This window comes from Hypanus sabinus, chromosome 10, assembly GCF_030144855.1.
Source record: "Hypanus sabinus isolate sHypSab1 chromosome 10, sHypSab1.hap1, whole genome shotgun sequence".
NCBI lineage: Eukaryota > Metazoa > Chordata > Chondrichthyes > Myliobatiformes > Dasyatidae > Hypanus > Hypanus sabinus.
In genome coordinates, this window is record NC_082715.1 from 67,267,457 (window position 1) to 67,289,572 (window position 22,116).

At 40.0% G+C, this 22,116-nt stretch overlaps 1 protein-coding gene and 1 pseudogene across 2 annotated transcripts in view; one reads left to right on the plus strand and one right to left on the minus strand.

The window, feature by feature from the left end:
- sh3yl1 (SH3 and SYLF domain containing 1) overlaps positions 1-12,344 on the plus strand; it is an 80,636-nt gene extending 68,292 nt beyond the window's left edge. The window contains exons 10-11 of one of the 2 annotated variants that reach the window (XM_059982012.1): positions 5,741-5,822; positions 9,954-10,020. In XM_059982012.1, the coding sequence (XP_059837995.1) occupies positions 5,741-5,811 (71 nt within the window). In that variant the 3' untranslated portion in view covers positions 5,812-5,822; positions 9,954-10,020. Of the gene's footprint in view, positions 1-5,740; positions 5,823-9,953 lie in introns of both variants that reach the window. The other variant, XM_059982011.1, reaches the window with a different exon arrangement.
- The window catches only part of LOC132400724 (sin3 histone deacetylase corepressor complex component SDS3-like), an 85,557-nt pseudogene that overhangs the window by 35,775 nt on the left and 27,666 nt on the right, over positions 1-22,116 (minus strand).

The window sequence follows — 22,116 nt, forward strand, 5'->3', positions numbered from 1 at the left end:
CACAGCCAAAGATCTTCCAACTCCCATGACACACCGGTCTGTTGGGACACCGACCTTCGATCCATCCAGAGCCTCCAGTGGCAAGCCAAACTCTTAGGCCGCACCCTTGGCATGTTGGATATCGGCCAGTCATGACATCCCGAGAGGTCAAGTAGCTGAGTGGCTAAGTCTGAAATGCTACTGTCTTCAAAGTAATTGCTGCTGTCCTTTGTAACCTGGCTTAACAAAGCAAAACTAGAGGGCACTGGAGGTATATTGTTTCCTTTTATTGAACATAGAGTAGCACAGAACAGGAAAAGGCCTTCCAGTTCACGATGTCTGTGCTTACCATATTAAACTAATCTCACCTGCCTGTATGTGATTTCTATCCATCCATCTCCTGCATGCCCACATCTGCCTAAGTGTCTTTTCAACGTTGCCATTGTATCTGCTTCAACTACCTCCCCCTACAGCATGTTCCAGGCACCTACCATTGTGCAAAAAAAAATCTTCCCATAAATCTCATTTAGACATGCCCCTCTCACTTTAAGGCTGTGCGCTCTAATATTTGACAATATCACTTTGGAACAATGGCTCTGACTACCTATGCTTCTCATAATTTTATACTGTTAGGTTTTGTAAGTAAAAATTTCAAACTTGATATATGTGTGTACTTTAAATATAAATTGAAAACAGTATTTCCATGTGATTTTTATATCCACTTGAGTGAAATGACAGATTCATGCATGCATACCAGCCGATTTTGAGTTTCAAAATAAATATTAATGAAAGTAGTGCATAATGTGAAGTTAGTTCTAACTACAGTCAAGAATTTCAGGTCTAATTCATGGGGATCTTTATTGCAGCCAACACTGAAGCAGTAAAAATGTCAAAATTTGTCCTTGTGGAATTAATCTGATTGAAACATTTCAACATCTGTTTAAAAAAAACAATTTTCCTCCCCATCTGGATTGTTTTCTAAAGCTAATTCTTGCCTGCTGGATGTCATTTAAGAAAATCAATTCTGTATGTGATCTTAAGAATAACTTAGAGGTGAAATAATTAGATGCATCTGTATTAACTTGACACCAAATCTAAATATGCTGTAGATGTACCTAACAGAACTTTAAAATGCTAAGAATAAAGCTAAGAAGCAATTATTTAAATTGCATACATCATTCATTTGGCCTAATTACTCTATGCAAGAAGTCATACGCTATGCACCTCCTCCAACCTACGTTGATGCACTCAATCAGCCTTCTTTATAGCAGGGGGGGCAAGCCCGGATGAGATGCCCAGTTTGCAGTGTTCTGTGATGGCCATCCCAAGCTCCCAGTTGCATGTCATTTCTATTCTCCTTCCCATTTCCACATTGACCTGCCTACTCAGCTTTCTCCATTGTCCAGTGGTAAACCAGAGAAATAGCACCTTATGCTTTACCTGAGTAGTCTACAATCCATTGATATGAACTCTGAAATTTTACAATTTTCGGTAGCCTTATTTCCTGTGATACTGCCTAATTAGGCTTGGTAGTCCATTAATGCACACAAACTAGGCCACAATCACAATGTGTTTATGTGGCTAGTCTGAAGCTCAAGCTTGGTCTGATATTGACTCTTGTATCCCCAAGGGCTTTGAGAAAGTCAAACCTAGATTTCCTGTATAGCTCACAATCACCCAACTTGAAAGCTTCAGAACTGAATTTCAGGAGACAGTGTATTTCTCAGTCTCCTGAAATTCAGTTCTGCGACTTCCAGTTGGGGAATACTTGCATAGGCTTCTTTGATGCACAGTCCTCTAATCACTATTGAAGTCTGTGTCAAATGTGGCATACTCATTTAGATTGAGTTCTTGAATATGGACTAGCCCACTGACTTAAAACGCAAACACGAGGAAATCTGCAGATGCTGGAAATTCAAACAACACACACAAACTGCTGGTGGAACACAGCAGGCCAGGCAGCATCTATAAGGAGAAGCACTGTCAACGTTTTGGGCCAAGACCCTTCATCAGGACTAACTGAAGGGAAAGATACTAAGAGATTTGTAAGTAGTGGAGGGAGGGGGAAATGCGAAATGATAGGAGAAGACCGGAGGGGGTGAGATGAAGCTAAGAGCTGGAAAGGTGATTGGCAAAAGTGATACAGAGCTGGAGAAGGGAAAGGATCATGGGACAGGAGGCCTCAGGAGAAAGAAAGGAAGAGGGAGATGAAGAACAGGCAGAGTGATGGGCAGAAACAGAGAAAAAAACAAACAACTAAGTATGTCAGGGATGGGGTAAGAAGGGGAGGAGGGGTATTAACATTCATTTAGGATCTCATCTAATGTGCCTATAAAAAGTATTGACCCCCCCCTCCCTCCCACTTGGAAGATTTCATGTTTTATTGTTTTGTAACATTGAATCACAGTGGGTTTAATTCGGCTTTTTTTGATACTGATCTACAGTAAAAGACACTTTGTGTCAAAGTGAAAACAGATCTCTACAGTGTTTTAAATTAACTACAGATATAAAACACAAAATAATTGTGTAAGTATTCACCCCCTTCAAGTAAGTATTTAGCAGACGTACCTTTGGCAATAATTACAACCTTGAGTTTGTGAGTCCATCAGCTTTGCACATCTGGGCACTGCAATTTTCCCCCATTCTTCTTAACTAAACTGCTCAAGCTCTGTAAGATTGCAAGGGGATCATGAGTGAACAGCCCTTTTCAAGCCCAGCCACAAATTCTCAATTGGAGTAAGATCTGGATTCTAACTTGGCCACTCAGGACATTAATTCTGTTATTTTTAAGCCATTCTGCCTACTTTGGCTTGACGCTTGGGGTCATTGTCTTACTGGAAAACAAATCTCCCAAGTCACAGTTCTCTCGAAGACTGAATCACGTTTTCCTCCACCATTTCCCTGTATTTTGCTGCATTCATTTTACCCTCTACCTTCACAAGCCTTCCAGGGTCAGCTGCAGTGAAGCATCCTCGCAGCATGATTCAGCCACCACCATGCTTCATGGTAGGGATGGTGTGTTTTTGATGATGTGTGGTGTTTGGCTTATGTCAAGCAACATTTAATCTGATGGCCAAAAACCTCAATTTTGGTTTCATCAGACCATAGAACCTTCTTCCAGCTGACTTCAGAGTCTCCCACATGCCTTCTGGCAAACTCTAACCAAGTTTCCATGTGAGTCTTTTTCAACAGTGTTTTTCTTTGCCACTCTCCCATAAAGCTGCGACTATGAAGTTCCCAGGCAACAGTTGTTGTATGCACGTTCTCTCCCCTCTCAGCTACTGAAGCTTCTAACTCCTCCAGAGTTGTTATAGGTCTCAGTGGCCCTCCTCACCAGTCCCCTTCTTGCACGGTCACTCAGTTTCTAAGGACTGCTTGCTTTAGGCAGATTTACAGCTGTGCCATATTCTTTCCATTTCTTGATGATTGACTTTACTGAATTCCAAGAGATATTCAGTGACTTGGAAATATTCTTGTAACCATATCCTGACTTCTGCTTTTCAATAACCCTTTTGTATAGTTGCTTGGAGTGTTCTTTTGTCTTCATGGTGTAGTTTTTGCGTGGATACTGACTCACCAGCAGTTGTAGGACTCACCAGTTCTTGGGAAACTGAGAGGTCTGAAAGTAGATAAGTCACCTGGACCAGATGATGTACACTCCAGGGTTCTGAAGATGTGGCTGAAGACATCATGGAGGCATTAGTAATGATTTTTGAAGACTTCCAGACACACATACAGTGGCATGCAAAGGTTTGGGCACCCCGGTCAAAATTTCTGTTACTGTGAATAGTTAAGTAAGTAGAAGATGAAATGATCTCCAAATGATGCCTACAAAGCAGGAGAAGGCTATAAGAAGACAGCAAAGTGTTTTCAGGTAGCCATTTCTTCAGTTTGTAAAGTAATTAAGAAATGGCAGTTAACAGGAACGGTGGTGGTCAAGTTAAGGTCTGGAAGACCAAGAAAACCTTCCACAAGAACTGCTCATAGGATTGCTAGAAAGACAAATCAAAACACCCGTTTGACTGCAAAAGACCTTCAGGAAGATTTAGCAGACTCTGGAGTGTTGGTGCACTGTTCTACTGTGCAGCGACACCTGCATAAATATGACCTTCATGGAAGCGTCGTCAGAAGAAAACCTTTCCTGCGTCCTCACCACAAAATTCAGCATCAGAAGTTTGCAAAGAAACAAGCCTGATGCATTTTGGAAACAAGTCCTGTAGACTGAGGAAGTTAAAATAGAACTTTTTGGCTGCAATGAGCAAAGGTATGTTTGGAGAAAAAAAAAGGTGCTGAATTTCATGAAAAGAACACCTCTCGACCTGTTAAGCACGGGGGCAGATCAATCATGCTTTGGGCTTGTGTTGAAGCCAGTGGCACGGGGGAAGAATGAATTCAATTAAATACCAACAAATTCTGGAAGCAAACATCACGCTGTCTATAAAAAAGCTTAAGCTGAAAAGAGGATGGCTTCTACAACAGGATAATGATCCTAAACACACCACAAAATCCACAATTGACTACCTCAAGGTGCAAGCTGAAGATTTTGCCATGGCCCTCAGAGTCCCCCGACCTAAACATCATCGAAAATCTGTGGATAGACCTCAAAAGAACAGTGCATGCAAGACGGCCCAAGATTCTCACAGAACTAGAAGCCTTTTGCAAGGAAGAATTGGCGAAAATCCTCCAAACGAGAATTGAAAGACTCTTAGCTGGCTACAGAAAGCGTTCACAAGCTGTGATACTTTCCAAATGGGGTGTTGCTAAGTACTGGCCATGCAGGTGCCCAACCTTTTGCTTTAGGCCCTATTCCTTTTTTGTTATTTTGAAACTGTAAAAGATGGAAATAAAAAAGGTAATCTTGCTTAAAATATTAAAGAAATGTGTTACCTTCAACTTTATGCCTTTTGGAAATCAAGTCATCTTTTATTCACTTAGCTATTCACAGTAACAGCAATTTTGACCAGGTGTGCCCTAATTTTGCATGCCACTGTGTACTTCTATTACAGTCACCAATTGGCTGCACCAGTGATGATTTGGTTTGTCATATTAAAGGGGCCAAATCCTTATGCAATAAATTAGGTTGTGTTTTATATTTGTAATTAATTTAGATCACTTCATAGAGATTTGCTTTCACCTTAACATGAAAGAGTCTTTTGCTGTTGTTCAATGTAAATCCAAATTAAATCCACTTTGAAAACTTCCAAAGGGGGAGTGAATACATTTTATAGGCACTGTATTTCCTCAGACTAAGGCTGAGCAACTTTCTATATCAGGTGCTCAGGTTTCAATGTCTACCTGGAAACAGAGAGAACTTAGGATCTGATTTTCCATAACTGGGGTGGGAGTTGGAACAGCACGCATCTTTGATGCCGTGGTTGAATGTGGTCACTTTTGCTTAAAGACCTCTTTAGAACGAGATCATTTATTAAACTTTTTTTAGTTCATAATATAAGATCTAAAAAAATGCTCTTCCTCATGTGTTTCTCAACATATAGAACTAGGAATATATTTTTCTTCTACTTTTCTACTGCTAATTTGCCTAATCATTCTACATATAATGTATATAGATCAGTTTAGTACCAGTCCATTACCCCATTACATGAATGTCTAATTTCCTGATTAATGCCATGTGCAATATTACAACTAATATTTGGTGGTGTACAATATTAAGACAGGAATACCTATTGTGGAACCTGAAGAATTATATTTTGTTGTGCTACCTCCTGACTGAGCATGGCCTAATTCCATTTCACTCCTTCAGATTCTGAGGTGACTGATTTGGCTACTGTAGCACTTCTGATTCTTACCACAGATTGGAAAAGAAGCACTTGACAGAGGAATGTGTGGGTAATTTGTGAGGTGGTATGTCCCTTTTGCTCTTTACACTGTGCTTCAGAGCATGGACCTGAAATTCCCAGTGGTATCTTGAGTGCATCTTCTTCATATTGAACAGCCATGAGTCAGGGGTTCCCCAAAGATAGTGGGAATGAAACAATTTTATTTAAGTAAACTTTGGGAACATCCTTCAATCTTTCCCTCCATCTACCTGCTAATTTATTCACATGATAGAGTTCAGAATAGACCATTTGTTTCAAGAGTCTGAGGAAATGTGGATTAAGTGTAATTAGGGTTCAGTGCTATGAAGACTTTTGAACAGACCTCTTGTATTGCTGTTATGTCTCTTGAATGGAACTCTTACGGGATAAGGATGAACTCTTGATCTCACAGTATGCTTTGTATTGGACCTTGCACCTTACTTATCTACCTGCAAACAGTTTTTCACTGTATCTCGATACATGTAATTCATTACCATAGCTAGAGAGAAGGTACTTGGAAAATTGAAAGGTCTGAAAGTAGATAAGTCACCTGGACCAGACGGTGTACACTCTCAGGTTCTGAAAGATGTGGCTGAAGAGATTGTGGAGGCATTAGTAATGATCTTTGAAGAGTCACTAGATTCAGGAATGGTTCCAGAAGATTGGAAAATTACAAATGTCACTCCACTCTTCAAGAAGGGAGAGAGGCAGAAGAAAGGAAACTGTAGGCTAGTTTGTTGGACCTCAGTATATACTCCTGTATCTTATGGTCTAATAAACCAATTGCCAATGAATGTTCGCTTGAGATTATGCGCACTGTTTGTTCATTTCTATTTCCAATCAAATTTGGAAGCTTTTGCAGAGTTGATGAAAACTCTCCAGTGTTTTGACGTGCCTGCTGTAAGTACCAAAAGCATTTGACCATGAGTTTCATGCTGGATTTCAGATCTTGTCCTTCAAACAATTTTTTCTTCTGTCTTTTACCTTGGCAATGGTGTATTTTATTATTGATGCTGTATTGTTTGTTACATTGGTGCTGCTTCATGCACACATGCTGAGCCTATAAATTTCATCAATTTTGCCCCCAGCTTTCATGTGCCCCTCAATTCAGCTGGTCCATTTCTGACAGCTCGCTCCCCTTTCATGACCCTTCTGTCTCCATTTCTGGTGCCAAACTGTCTAGCAATATCTTTTATAAACCTTCTGACTCCCATGGCTATTTTGACTATACCTCTTTCCGCCTTGTTTCCTTTAAAAATGCCATGCCCTTTTCTTAGTTCCTTCATCTCCACTGCATCTATTCTTAGAATGAGGTTTTCCTTTCCAGGAATCAGAGATGTCTTGCTCCTTAAGAATGGGATTCCCCTTCATTTAGCATTGATGCTGCTCTCACCTGCATATCCTCCATTTCCCAGACATCAGTGCCTTCATCTCATCTTCCTGCCACCTTAACAGACAGAGTTCCTCTCCTTACCTACCACCTAATGAGCTTCAGCATCCTCTCTGAAACTTCTCCCATTTTCAACAGGATCCTACCACCAACAGTCTTTACGTCCCCCCACTCTCCACTTATATTAGTAATCACCCCTTCTGTGATTCCCTTGTCCATTCATCCCTCCCCACTAATATCCCTCCTGGCACATATCCCTGCAAGTGACAGTTGGGGTCTCCTATTGTATCTGGTGCTCCCAATGCAGCCTCCCGTGGATTGGTGAGACCTGACATAAACTAGTGGACTGCTTAGTTCAGCACATCCGCTCCATACACAGAAGTGCAATTTCCTGGTGACCGACTATTTATATCCTATCCCTTTTCCTGTTCCGGCATGTCGGTCCATGGCCTCCTCTTTTGTCATGATGTGTCCACTCTCAGGGTGGAGGAGCACCACCTCATATTCCATCTAGGTAGCCTCCAACCTAATAGCATGATTGTTGATTTCTCCTTCTGGTAATTTTTTTTCCTTCCTCCTTTCCTCTTCTTTTGTTCCTCACTCTGGTCTTTTACCTCTTCTCACCTACCTATCACCTCCCTCTTGTACCCCTCCTTCTTCCCTTTCTCCTGTGGTCCACTTTCCTCTTCTAACATTCCTTCTTCTCCAGCCCTCTATCTTTCCCTCTTAACTGACTTAACCTACCACCTTCTAGCTAGTCCTCCTTCCCCTCCCCTCTCCTTTTTATTCTGGCATCTTCCCCCTTCATTTCCAGTCCTGAAGAAGGCTCTCGGTCCAAAATGTTGACTGTTTTTTTCATTTCCATAGCTGCTGTCTGACCTGCAACATTCCTCCAACATTTATATGTGTAGACCTGATAGAGGTTTTTTATTTTTAATTATGAGAGGCATAGATAAGGGAAACAGTCAGACTCTTTCCCCAGCAAAGAAGTGTCAAAACATCAGACAACATGCTTTTAAGGTTAGAGGGAGGAAATTTAAAGGCAATTTGAGGAGCAAGTATAAGAAGCAGGCAGTTTGGTGATGTTTAAGATGTTTTTAGTAGACACATGAATATGAAAGGAATGGAGGAATTTGGATGATACTCAGAAGGACACTGGATAAGTTGGCATCAAGATTGGCACATCATTGGCCAAAATGGCCTGTCCAGTGTTTTACTGTTCTATGTTCTAACAAAAGGAACAAAAAAATCATACCATACGATACCTTGTTGAAGCTCACACTCCTCACGAAGCTTGCATTCTTCAAAGTCTGCACACAGTTCAAGAGAAAGTGTTCTCAGTGTGAAGATGCTTTTATACTTACATACAAGTCATGGACAAATGCAGCTAGTGGATTAGAAAGCATTAAGTTTTGTTAGCAGATAGGAATGTCTCACCGTTAGAGAGAAACAGAGGGTATCAAACTGCTTCAATGAAGTTAATATCAAAGAAAGCATAATATTTTCCAAAGAAAACCAGCTTTCCAGGGGGGTAAAGGAGTGAACTATAAAGTGAAGTCATTTTCAGCCAGGCAATTACTTCCTAATCCATAATTTGTAGGTATCAGTGGGACACACTGCAACAATTCGCTAACAATATGTGTGAGTCACGAGGGCTGCAAAGTCAAGGAAGTGCATGCTTACAGCCATAATAGTGGAAAATGTTGAAAAACATGTTTGGGCTTCAAGTCATAAGGGGGTGCAGCTGGTACCACAGGGAATGGAGAAGTACTAGTGCCAGGGATTTTGAAGGGTATAAAAAGGGACACTTTCTTTTGCAAATGGGAGAGTTTTGTCTTGGGGTTGGTCACGGCCAGTGCTAGGACTAAGAAGATAGGGCAAGTACACCAAGTCAGAATTAGAGAGAGGGGAGGAAACAGGCTGTGTGTAAGATTGTCGGATCTGTAGCTCCTTTCTAACATTCCAGATATTGGTCTGCTTAGTGAATGATTTCTGTACTACTACTACTGTAGACTTTTGGTTTTCTTTCTGTATTGTATTTGTGCTAATTCCAATAATGTGTTTCTTGTGGCCTTGAATGCATGTGCAGTATGTCCTTTGTTTGCAAATGTGTTTGTGAATACCCTAAGGTGTATGTGAAAAGAACACAACAATTTTTAAATAATTTTGGTTAGAATTCACAATTCCATCATCCAAATCAGTGACGTATAACATGAAAAGAAGCAGTCCCAACACTGACCCTGCGAAATACCACTAGTCACTAGCAGCCAACCATAAAAGGCCCCTTTATTCTCACTCTTTGCTTCCTGCCAGTTACCCAATCTTCTATTATGACAGAATATATACTGTGGATTTTCTAACTCTGTTCAGCTCAAGTAAATGTATTTAATTCCACTTGAAAAAATTACTTACAATTTAAGAGATAAATATGAAAGATTTTTGAAAATTTGGTGCCCTTATTTACAAAAGACAGGATTAAATATATAGGTGCTCCGAAGATGAAATAATTGGTTATTTGGGGAAAGAAATAAATATATATACTAAAGTTATTACGAACTCCATGGAGCATGTGGGGATCTTCCGATATCCAGGCACTCTCTTTTTTTTCCTTTCTTTCTTTCTTTTTTATATAGGGATGTTAGAGGGGAGGGGGGTAGGGTATATATTTTCTTTTCATATTTTCTTTTATTTCTGTAATTATTTGAAAACTCAATAAAAAAGTTTATTAAAAAAAGTAAATGTATTTATATTCATTTTCTGTCTCACAGAAAATCCATGGGAAAAACCTTTAACAGTGACAGCAATATATTCCTTTGAGGGACAAGCAGCAGGTGATCTAAGCTTCAATTCAGGTGATGTAATTACAGTGATATCCAAAACTAATTCTCATTTTGACTGGTGGGAAGGACAACTCCAAGGAAAGGTTGGCATTTTTCCAGCTAATTATACATCTGTATCTCAAGAAGATTGGTAGATACTTTACAAATTGAAAAATGTCACTTATTGTTTTCCTGAATGATTTATAATAACCATATTTTGGAACAAGTGTACTTATGAAATATATTATAGCAGATATAAGATAATTATGCAAAGTTGTAAATTTTTGATCTGTTTGTAAACCAAAACTGAGAGCAAGAAGATGTTAAAATATAATCAATATACAGTGCTTTGTAGTTATTCAGCCCCCAAGGCTTTTATTACAACTAGAGATTTTGATCAATTTTGGAGCCCAAAAAAAAAGGGAAAATTATAAAGAATGAAAAACTAAAAATTCAAAAACTGAAATGTCCGCAGTTCAAAAGTATTCAGCCCCCCTCCCCATCCTTTGCTCAGTTGAACCACCTCTCACAGCTATTTCAGCCAGCTGTCTTTTTGGACAAGTCTCTATTAACTTTACACAACATAATGGAACAAGATTTACCCATTACTCCTTGCAAAATTGTTCAAGCTGTGCCAGGTTAGTTGGGGAGCGGTGTTGGACAGCAATCTTGAGATCTTGCCTGAGATGCTCAGGAGGTCAGGACTCTGACTGGACCACTCAAGAATATCAATTTTCTTCACTTGAAACCACACATTGTTGCTCTGGCAGTGTGCTTTCCTGCTGAAAGATGAATTTCCTCCCCAGTTTAAGCTTTCTGGCAGAGGCTAGCAGATTTTTATCCAGGATCTCTCTGTATTTAGCAACGTTCATCATCCCAACAAGTCTGACTAGATTTCCAGTCCCTGCTGCTGAAAAGCATCCCCATAGCATGATGCTACCTCCACCATACTTTGCAATAGAGATTTATGCCACAAATACCACTTAGTGTTGAGGTCAGAAAGTTCTTCTTTCATCTCATCCATCTACAAGTCCTTCTTCCACATCTTTATAGTGTCTTCTAAGTGATGCTTTGCAAAGTCTTTATGGGCAAGAATATATATATAATTTTCAACCAGGGCTTCTTCCTTGCCACTCTTCCATAAATTTCCTTTTTGTGCAAGACCTTAGAGATTGTGGAGACATGAACTTTATCTCCAGTTCCACCCACTGACTTACGCAGCTCACTGAGTGTGACTGTTGGCATCACGGCAGCTTCTCTTACAGGTGTCATTCTTCTCCGGTGACTGCACTTAGAGGGGCAACCTGACCTAGGCAGTGTGGCTGTGGTTTCACGATGGACTGCACTGAGCTCCAACGTATGTTCAATGCCTTTGAGACCGTCTTTCACCCTTCTCCCAAATTGTGCCTCTAGATTATCATTTCCCTGACTTGTGTTGAATGCTGCTTTGTCTTCAGTTTGATTTCTTCTGTTGAAAGTTTATCATAATGTTGGACTTTACAGAGAGAAGAGGTATGTACTCTTATGAATTAATTGAAAATATGTGATCCTCTAATTTTTTACATCAACAAATTGGGTGAGTTGGTAAGGTAATATATAGCACCTGAGAAAACTTAGCCTAGTAATTACAAAGGGGGATGAATACTTTTACAAGCTCACAATATAGGATTTAAATTTTTAATAAATTATTGACAGTTTTTGGTATTTTTCTTTTGATTTGACATAATACTCAATGTTTTGTAGATTAGTTCAAAAAATCCTACTTAAATATTTTTTAATTTAGAAAATGAGAGTGAAATGTAAAAATAGTTGTGGAGGCTGAATACTTTTTCAAGGCACTGTAAATACTAAGAATACATTTACCATTGATATCATCATTAATTTGTTAAGAATTTTGAATGATTTTATAACTTGACTTTTCTAATAATTCTACTGTATATGGTGCCAAATAGCATTTGACAAGGGAAAGGTACATGCCACTTTAAGTGTAAAATTATATTATATTTCAAAAGTAGAACTTATAAGAAGTATGTTCTAAATTTGAATTCTGTATCTTTTCAAGAAATCTATTGTGTTGATTGACAATCATCATTCAATTAACAATTAAATAAAGTAGTTTCAATTAATGGTGTAGGTGTAGAAATAATCATAACCATAACAATTTTGAAGCATGTGAATCTGTTTATTCTTTGATTTTGCAATTATGACTTTAAACTGCACATTATAAATATGTTGGGTGATGTAAAGTATCTGTAAAGCAGAATTTGGATATTAAATATATGGACAAATAGAACTTTATCATGTAATAAAATGCAACCTTAAAGATTCTTAATGTTGGCATACGATCTACAGGAGTGATTTCTTTTATGTACAGCACAACACTTAAGTGGCACTTAAAACAGCTGATTCAAATACACTAAGATTTACTAATTTCAAGAGAGCACCAGCTTAGCTCATATCCATCATTATCAAATTCTGTGTAATTTGGCAAGTAGTCATGTCAGGCACTCTGATGTTCTCTGAGGATTATTAAAATGTGCCTTTAATATTCAATAATATTTTATACTATTTTAATTTATTTTGTGTGGCTTTCTGGATATTACCCATAGGGCAAGCATTTTTATCATTGCATTTTTGTTGGAAGGATGTTCTGCCTGCTCGAATTAGATTTAAGTTGAAGAAGCAGGAGGTGATCGGGGAGGTGTACGCCAGAGCTAATGCTTTGCGCTAACTTCAGTGCAGGAATGTGTTTTGTGATATCACCCATATTAAGGTTAATTACCAAGTAGCATACATTCTTGTGTGCATTTCAATTTCCAGTTTATTCTATTTGATGATTGGAATTTAAGCTTTCCTTATAATTTAGGTGAGTGAAAATGACTGGCAAAGTATCATTTGCAAAGCATTTTGCTGCATGCACAATTCACTTGATCTTTGACAATTATTGTATCATGTGAGCAGGGTTTTATGGACAAACCAACAGATGCACTTGGCAACATACTCATCAATGCATCCAAATCAAGTTTAATATTACCAGCGTACAGTATGTCATAAAATTTGTTGTCTTATGGCAGCACTACATTGCAATACATAGTAATAAAAGCTATAAATTGCAACAAGTATATATAAAGATTAAATTAAGTAAATAGTGCCAAAAGAAAGGGAAAAAATGAACTAAAGAAGTGCTCATGGGTTCGTTGTACATTCAGGAACCAGATACCGGAGGGTAAGAAGCTGTTCCTGAAACATTGAACGTGTCTCTTGAGGCCCTGTATCTTCTCCTCAATAGTAGCAATGAGAAGAGAGCATGTCCTGGCTGATGGGGGCTCTTAATAATGGACACTGCCTTTTTTTTTGAAGCATTGCCTTTTCAAGATTTCCTGAATGCTCGGGAGGCTTATGCCCATGATCAGAGCTGGCTGAGTTTACAACTTACTGCAGCTTTTTCTGATCCTATGTAGTTGCTTTTCCATACCAGATGGTGATGCAACCAGTTAGAGTGCTCTCCACAGTACATCTTCAGAACTTTGACATACTTATTCTCCTCAAACTCCTAATGAAATATAGCCACTGTCGTGCCTTCTTTGTAATTGCATCAATATGTTTGGCTCAAAATTGATCCTCAGAGATGTTGACATCCAGGAACTTGACACTGCTTACCCTTTCCACTTTTTCTCCCTCGGTGAGGTCTCATGTATGTTCCTTTGACTTGCCCTTCTTGAAGTCCACAATCAGTTCCTTAGTGTTACTGACATTGAGTGCATGGTCATTGCTGCGACACCACTCCTGTACACCTCCATGTCACCATCTGAAGTTCTACCAACAATAGTTGCGAAATCAGCAAATTTATAGATGGCATTTGGTTTGTGCCTAGCCACACAGTCAATGGTGTAGAGACCAGAGCAGGCGCTAAACACACATCCCTCAGATGCACCAGTGTTGATTGTCAGTGAGGAGGAGATGTTACATCCTATCCTCGTTGTATGCGTCTTCAGACAATGCTGATTCATAGTTATGCAAGGAACCTATTTCTACCAACTTCTCCTTATATGCGTCCAAAACTCACAGTTATGCGAGGAGCACTGCTTTCCTGCCAATACAAGTCACGTGCGCACATCTTACAGTCTCACTGTTGGGATGAGAAACACCGCTTTCCCACCAATACAAGTCATGTGTGCACATCTCACAGTCTCACTCCCACCAGTCTCGCATTGGTTTCGGCAACGTGTGGATGTGCAATCTTGCACTCTTTAACTTTTATTGTTTTTTACCTACGGTGCAGTGATTTTGTGCTTGAAATATTTAACTATGTCTCCTAAGTGTCCGATGTCAATTCCTGGGCCATCAGCCAAGCCTCAAAGAATCCCTTTAACACTTGAAAAAAAGTTGGGAATTATAAACAGTGCAGCGTCAGGTGAAGGTAACACAGCTCTGGGACACTACTTAGGCCTGGGTGAGTCCACAATCAGACACATAAAGAAAAATGCTGAGAAAATAAGGTGTGCAGTGATTGGTTCATCACGATTGTTACCAAAGTGCGTAACCCGATTATGACAAAAATGGAGAAAATGTTGAGTTTGTACATTGAGCATGAAACAAAGAAAAAAAAAACACTTAGTTCCGATCATCTTCGTGTGAAAGCATTGGAAATCTATGGTCGCCTTTGTTCAGAGGCTGGTGAGGAAGTGTCAAGTAATATTGTTAGCTTTAATGCAAGTAGTGGATTGTTTTCTAAGTTTGTTAATCGTCACAGGCTTCACAACTTAGCTGTGTGTGGTGAGCAAGCTAATAGTGCTGACTACGAAGCTGCTGAACGCTACCCTGTGCAGTTGCGGGCTGTGATAGCTGAGTTAGGCATCACTCCAAAGCAGGTGTTTAATGCAGACGAGACCGGGCTTTTTTGGAAGCGTATGCTGAAACGCACTTACATAAATAAGGATGAAAAAACTGTGTCAGGTTTCAAGGCAACAAAGGATAGATTGACTTTGCTTATATGTTCCAATGCTGAAGGAGACTGTAAGATGAAGCCTGTTGTAGTTTACCATTCACTAAACCCCCGTGCTCGTAAGGGCTTGCGTAAGAATATGCTTCCTGTCCACTGGGCAGCTAACAAGAAAGCATGGGTCACTGGTCAAATCTTTGAAGATTAGTTTGCTAATCATTTTGCTGTTGAGGCTGAATGCTACTGTCGGGAACAGAATCTTGCTTTTAAAGTTCTTTTGTTGTTTGACAATGCGCCAGCCCATCCTAAACAGTTGGACAGGATTCATCCTAACATAACAGTGCGTTTCCTGCTGCCTAACACAACATCACTGATTCAACCACTCAACCAAGGGTATCCACATTCAAGGTGTATTTTTTACGGCGAACTATCTCTCAGATGCTGCAAGCAACAGACGATTTTGAAAATCCCGGGAGATTACCAAGGGTGAGAGAATGGTGGAAGTCCTTCAACATCAGACATGCCATCAACAACATTGATGAATCCTGGAAAGAGGTCAGGTCTTCCACTCTCAATGGAGCATGGAAATCAATTTGGGCGGAGTGTGTGCACACCTTCAAGGGGTTTCCTGCCTTCACTACAGCTGTCCAGGATTGTATGGCCGAGCCGTAAAACTGGTGGGGAAGGATTCTCAGATCGAGACTGCTGACGTCGTAGAACTCCTGGATTCTCATGATGAAGAATTAAGTGTGGATGATCTTCTATGTTTAATTCAGACTGAGGGTGATAATGATGAAGAAGAAAGTGTTGAGTTGCAGATGAAGGATTTTATGGTGAAGCCACTGGCTGAATATTTTAAGGCTGGCACAAATGGCAATGGACATGGACCCAAGTTTAGAACGGAGTCAGCATTTCAGTCGTTCCCTGCAGTCAAGCCTTCTTCCCTCCAAGCCAATTTATGCTGAAAAACAAAATACTGCCAAGCAAACAACCCACCGGTTTCTCCAAACCGGTGTCATCTCCTGCTACCGGCAGTACTGAGTGTTCTGGGAGTCTTCCTTCACCCCTTTGCTGTCCTTGATCATCCTGACGACCCACAACCATCCACCTCATCCATGTAAAGCTACCAGACACCAAAACAATCACTCATCTCCCGGAGCAAACACACCTGCCACTGTTGGTGAGTACTGTACACCATAGTATGTTAACTTTCTATGATTTATTCTGTTGAATATTACCTTAAATTGATGAAATATATTAAGAATGTTGCCTTGTGGTACTTCTTTTAAATCATATTGGTATGAAAATGTGAATAAATTACAGAGAAAACATATTTAGGAAGCCCTCCAGAATGCATCCCTATTTTCTCCATTTAAGTAATTAGTCACATTTTGTATTTTCACATTATGTGTCGGCTGCAAGGAACGTATCCCCCGCATATAATGAGGAAAGGGTGTATTTCCAATCCGCACAGACTGTGGCTTCTCAGTGAGGAAATCCATGCATAAATATGTACATGCAAGCTAACCTGAAGGTCCATATGTTAACATGCTTGCACACAACTCTCATATACACACAGCCATGCACAAAACAGATACACATACATACTAATTTACATTGAACTTTATACTTTATGTTAACACTTTCAGGTAACCATGAACCAAATATTCATTAATACACATGTGAACGAGCACATGCTCACACATACACATTCGCACAAATGCATATACAAACATACGTATTTATAGATTTGGCTGCATCAGGGAGAGAATGTCAGTGATTATGGTCTCAGCTGCCATGGAGTTAGGTCGTCGGAGAACCAGAGATCATGGAATATGGCAATATCCAGCCTTCCTTGGATCTCATTCCTAATTCTTTTGTCTTGTATAAAACAGATGATTGAAATACATCCACGCCCATAGTTGCCTAATCTCCTCACTCAGATCATACCCTCATACCATTTTCATCTATGACTCCTAAGAAATATCATCTGGCCAACAGTCCCTGAAAATAACCCATGAAAGAAGAATACCAAGTCACTGCATAATGCAACCAACAGCTCAGATCCTGTCATTTCTTGCACAGAAGAGAGTAGTTCAAAATCAAGAGTTATGGATGATTTTTTTTTAATCTGCTGAAGCAGGCAATCTGGAAAAAAAGAACTGTTCATCTAGCAACACTCAGCAGTTCAGGCAGAATCCAAGGAAAGTGAGACAAAGTTACTGAGGCCATTCAGTAATGCTAGGACACTAAGAAATGCTGATAGATGTAGAGATCTACAATTCAAGTTCATGGTTACCTGAAAGTGTTAACATAAAGTATAAAGTTCAATGTAAATTAGTTATCAAAGTACATATATGTCACCATATGCTGCCCGGAGATTCAACTTCTTGCAGGCATTTACAATAGATAAAAAGAAACACAATAGAATCAATGAAAAAACACACAAATAAAGATGGACAAACATAATTTGTGCAAAAGGAGACAAACTGTGCAAATACAGGATAATAATAATAATGAATAAGTAATAAATAATATTGAGAACATGAGTTTTAAGTTCTTTAGTGTGTCCATAGGTTCTGGAATCAATTCAGTGTTGATGTTAGTGACATAATTCACACTGGTACAGGAGCACGATGATTGAAGTTTAATGACTGTTCTTGAACTTGGTGGTGTAGGACCTACCCATTACTGTATCACCACCCACAGCTCTAATCTGCTAATTAAATTTGCCGATGACACTACATTAATTGGCTTCATCTCAAACAATAGCGAGGTGGCCTACAGGGAAGAACTCTGACACAGTGGTGTCAAGAGAACAACCTCTCCCTCAATGTTGCAATAACATTGCTGGTTGCGGATTTCAGGAGGAATGGAGATAGATTAACCTCTATTGACATCAATGGATCTGGGGTTGAGAGGGTAAACAGCTTCAAGTTCCTCGGCATCCACATCACCAAGGACCTCACGTGCTCTGTACACACCAGCTGTGTGATGAAAAGGCACAAAAGCACCTCTTTCACCTCAGGCGGTTGAAGAAGTTTGGTATGGGCCCCCAAATCCTAAGAATTTTCTACAGGGGTACAATTGAGAGCATCCTGACTGGCTGCATCACTGCCCGGTATGGGAACTGTACCTCCCTTAATCGCAGGACTCTTGCAGAAAGTGGTGCAGACAGCCCAGTGCATCTGTAGTTGTGAACTTCCCATGATTCAGGACATTTACAAGGACTGATGTGTAAAAAGGGGGACCCAAGTCATCCCAACCACAATCTGTTCCAGCTGCTACCATCTGGGAAACAGTACCGCAGCATAAGAGCCAGGCCAGGACCAACAGGCTCTGAGACAGCTTCTTCCACCAGGGCATCAGACTGATGAACTCACACTGATTTGAGTGTGCTCTATATTACAATGACTGTTCTATTTATTATAAATTACTATGATTGCACATGGCACATTTAGATGGAAACGTAACATAAAGATTTTTACTCCTCATGTATGTGAAGGATATAAGAAATAAAGTCAGTTCAAATCAATTCAATAAGACTCCTGTATTTCCTTCCTAATGGCAGTCACGAGAAGAGAGAATGGACTGGATTATGGAGGTCCCTGATAATGGATGCTGCTTTCTTGTTTTCAATGATGAGGAGGGCTTCTCCTGTGATGGACTGCACTGTTACTTTTCTGTTCAAAATCATTGGTATTTAAATACCACAGTGTTTCAATACAAGTTTGTCAAAGTTTAATATGAAATGCTGAATCTGCTCAAACTTCTAAGAAAGTAGAAGCACTGCCTTGCCCTCTTTGTAATGGCACTTACATCCTGTTTCCAGGATAGATGCTCTGAAATGATAATGATAAGGAATTTCAAGATACTGACCTCTCCACCTCCGATCTCCTGATGAAGACTCTGGTTTCCTGTTTTCTCTTCCTGAAGCCAATAATTAGCTCTTTGGTTTTGCTAATGTTGAGTGAGAGGTTGTTGTGGCACAACTCAACCAGACTTTCACTCTCCCTCCTATACTCTGATTCGATACCATCTTTTTTTCTGCCAGCAATAAATAGTGGTGTCATCAGAAAACTTGAATGTGGCATTGGAGCTGTACTTAGCCTCACAGTAATAGGTATAAAATGACAAGAACAGGGAGCTAAGCATACACCTGTACTGATGATAAATGGGGAGGAAATGTTGTTGCCAATCCAAACTGACTGTGGTCTGAACATAAGGAAATAAAAGATCCAGTTGCACAAGGAGGTATCAAGGCTTATTGATTAGTTTTGAGGAAGAAGAGTGCTAAATGCAAGTCTTGTCAATGAAGAGTATCTTCATTCTCCAGAAGTTCTAGGGCTGAGTGAAGAGCCAAGGAGCAGATCCAGGTCACCCCTCAGGCAGGAGTTGATATATTTTGTGATCAACTTCTCAAAGAACTTCATCACAGTGGATGTAAGTGCTATTGGACAATAACTTGCTAACATGCTACTGAAAAAGACCTATGGCATACTTGTCTTCAGATATCAAAGAATATAAATATTTGAGCCATGAAAGACTGAAGATGCAGGGAATCTGAAGCAGCACACAAAGGAGCTGGAATTGCTCAGCATTTATAAAGGTAAATGAACAGCTGACATTTCAGGCTGAGACCCTTCATCTGCATAGGAAAGGCAGAGCATTAATAGCATAAAATGGTGCAAAGAAGTGCAGGATCAAGAGCTGGCAGTTGATAGGTCAATCAAGGTGAGGAAGTGAGTAGAAGGGGTGGGGGCGAGAGGCAGATGATGAAGAGGGGACAGTGGAAATGAAACTGGGAGGTGAAAGATAGAAATGACAAAGGGCTGAAGATTGAATCTCATAGGTGAAAACAGTGGATAATGGAATAAAGGGTAGGAGGTGAGGAAGGGAACCAGAAGGGGGAAGATTGTTATTGTCATTTTGTATGCACATAGAGATTGTTGAGAACTAGCTCCCTATCATGTAACTATTGAGTCATTATCACCAATAAATAAGTAAACTGGTTTATTATTGTCAATAATGCTGAAGTACAATGAAAAACTTTGTTTTGCATGCCATCTGTACAGATTATTTCATTCCAATCGTACAAGGTAGTACAAGGGAAACCAGTAATAGAATTCAGAATAAAGTGTTGCAGTTACACAGAATGTGCACTGAAAACACACAATAAAATGCAAGGCCATAATGAGGTTGACAGTGAGGTTAATAGTCCATCTTTTTGTACTAGGGGACAGTTCTTAAAATAGTCTTATAACACTTGGGTAGAAGTTGTCCTCAAGACTGGTAATACAGGGGGGGGGGTTGATTGATAAGTTTGTGGCCTAAGGTAGAAGGAGTTAATTTTAGAAAACCTAGCACACTTATTTTTCAACAGTCTCCTACATTTACACACTTAGTCCAGCGATCGTGGAGCACACAGATCTTGGACGTCCACAAAGTGTCCACAGCAGGAGTGATTGATAAGTTCATGGCCTAAGGTGGAAGATGTGTTATACAGCTCTTGTTACTCATTGGGTGATTGATAAGTTTGTGGCCTATGATAGAAGGAGATGAGTTATTACATTCAAACTTTCTGCATAATCACTCAAATAGTTGAACTGCATGTGCATGTAACGAGAGCTGTATAACTCATCTCCTTCTACCTTAGGCCACAAACTTATCAATCACCCCTGCTGTGGACACTTTCTGGAGGTCCAAGATCTGCATGCTCTACGACAGCTGGACTAAGTGTGTAAATGTTGGAGGAGACTATGTTGAAAAATAAGTGTGCTAGGTTTTCTAAAATTAACTCCTTCTACTGTAGGCCATGAACTTATCAATCACCCCTTGTACATGGGGATTCAATACTTAGAAGAGCAGACAGGAGATTCTGTGGACATGAAAGATACACCCAGATGATACAGTGCCTCCCAGATGCCAGGGTCAGGGATGTCTCAGATCAGGTTCACAGCATTCTAAAGGAGGAGACTGAGCAGCCAGAAGTCATGGTACATTTTGGTACCAATGACAGGTAGGAAAAGGGATGAGGTCCTGAAGTTAGGTAGAAACCTGAAAGGTACGACCTCCAGAGTAGTACGCTCTGGTTGCTTTGATTTAAGAAGAGTAAGTTTTGACAGATGAATGCATAGCTGCGGAGTTGGTGCAGGGGGTAAAATTTCAGATTTCTGCACAAAAAGGATGTGTTACATTAATATTTTTGCAGGCAGCTTTACAAGCATTGTTGAGGAGAGTTTAAACCTCCTGGCGTCATGGGGCATTTGGTATACAAGTAGATGCAGTGCATCATGAGACTGTGAGAAAAGATACGCAGCTGATAGGAAAAAAGTTACCGTCAATATGATGGGTTAAAGTATGTCTTTACACTAAATAATATGCTGGTAGGTTCAAAAGATTGGAAAAGTGGGGATAAAGAAAAAGGGTGGATGAGAGGTTAGGAAAGTCTCCAGAATTAATCAAGAGACAAAGATTAGACAGTGATAAGAATTTAACTTCCAAGAGCAGGGAGGCAAAGTTGAGAAGTGTGATGAATACAGAACTGAAGTTGTTATATTTGAATGTATGCTATATACGGAATAAGAAAGGTGATCTTGTAGCGCAGTTAGAAATTAGCATGCAGTACATCATAAGACCATAAGGTATAAGAGCAGAAGTAGGCCATTTGGCCCATTGAGTCTGCTCCACCATTCACTCATTGGCTGATCCAACTCTAGCAGTCATCCCCACTCCCCTGTCTTCTCCCCATACCTTTTGATGCCCTGGCTAATCAAAAACCTAATCGTGTGCTAATCATGTGAGCATCACTGAGTTATGGCTGAAACAAGTTCACAATTGAAGGCTTAACATCCACGGAACACATTGCATCAAAAGGATGACGGGTAGGCAGAGGGGGTGAGGTGGCTCTGAAATCCAATCCTTAGGAAGAGGTGACATAGGATCGGAAGATGTAGAACCCTTGTGGGTAGAATTAAGAAACTGCAAGAGAAAAAAAAACCCTGATCGGAATTATCTACCAGCATCAAGCAGTAGCTACACTAGCTACAGTAGCTACACTTACGCAGATATATCTGTCAGGCTGGCACCTACTGAGGTCAGGCAATGTCAGGTCCAGAACCCTGGGACATTATGGCCCAGGAGATGTGGGAATGTACATGGGCAACGACT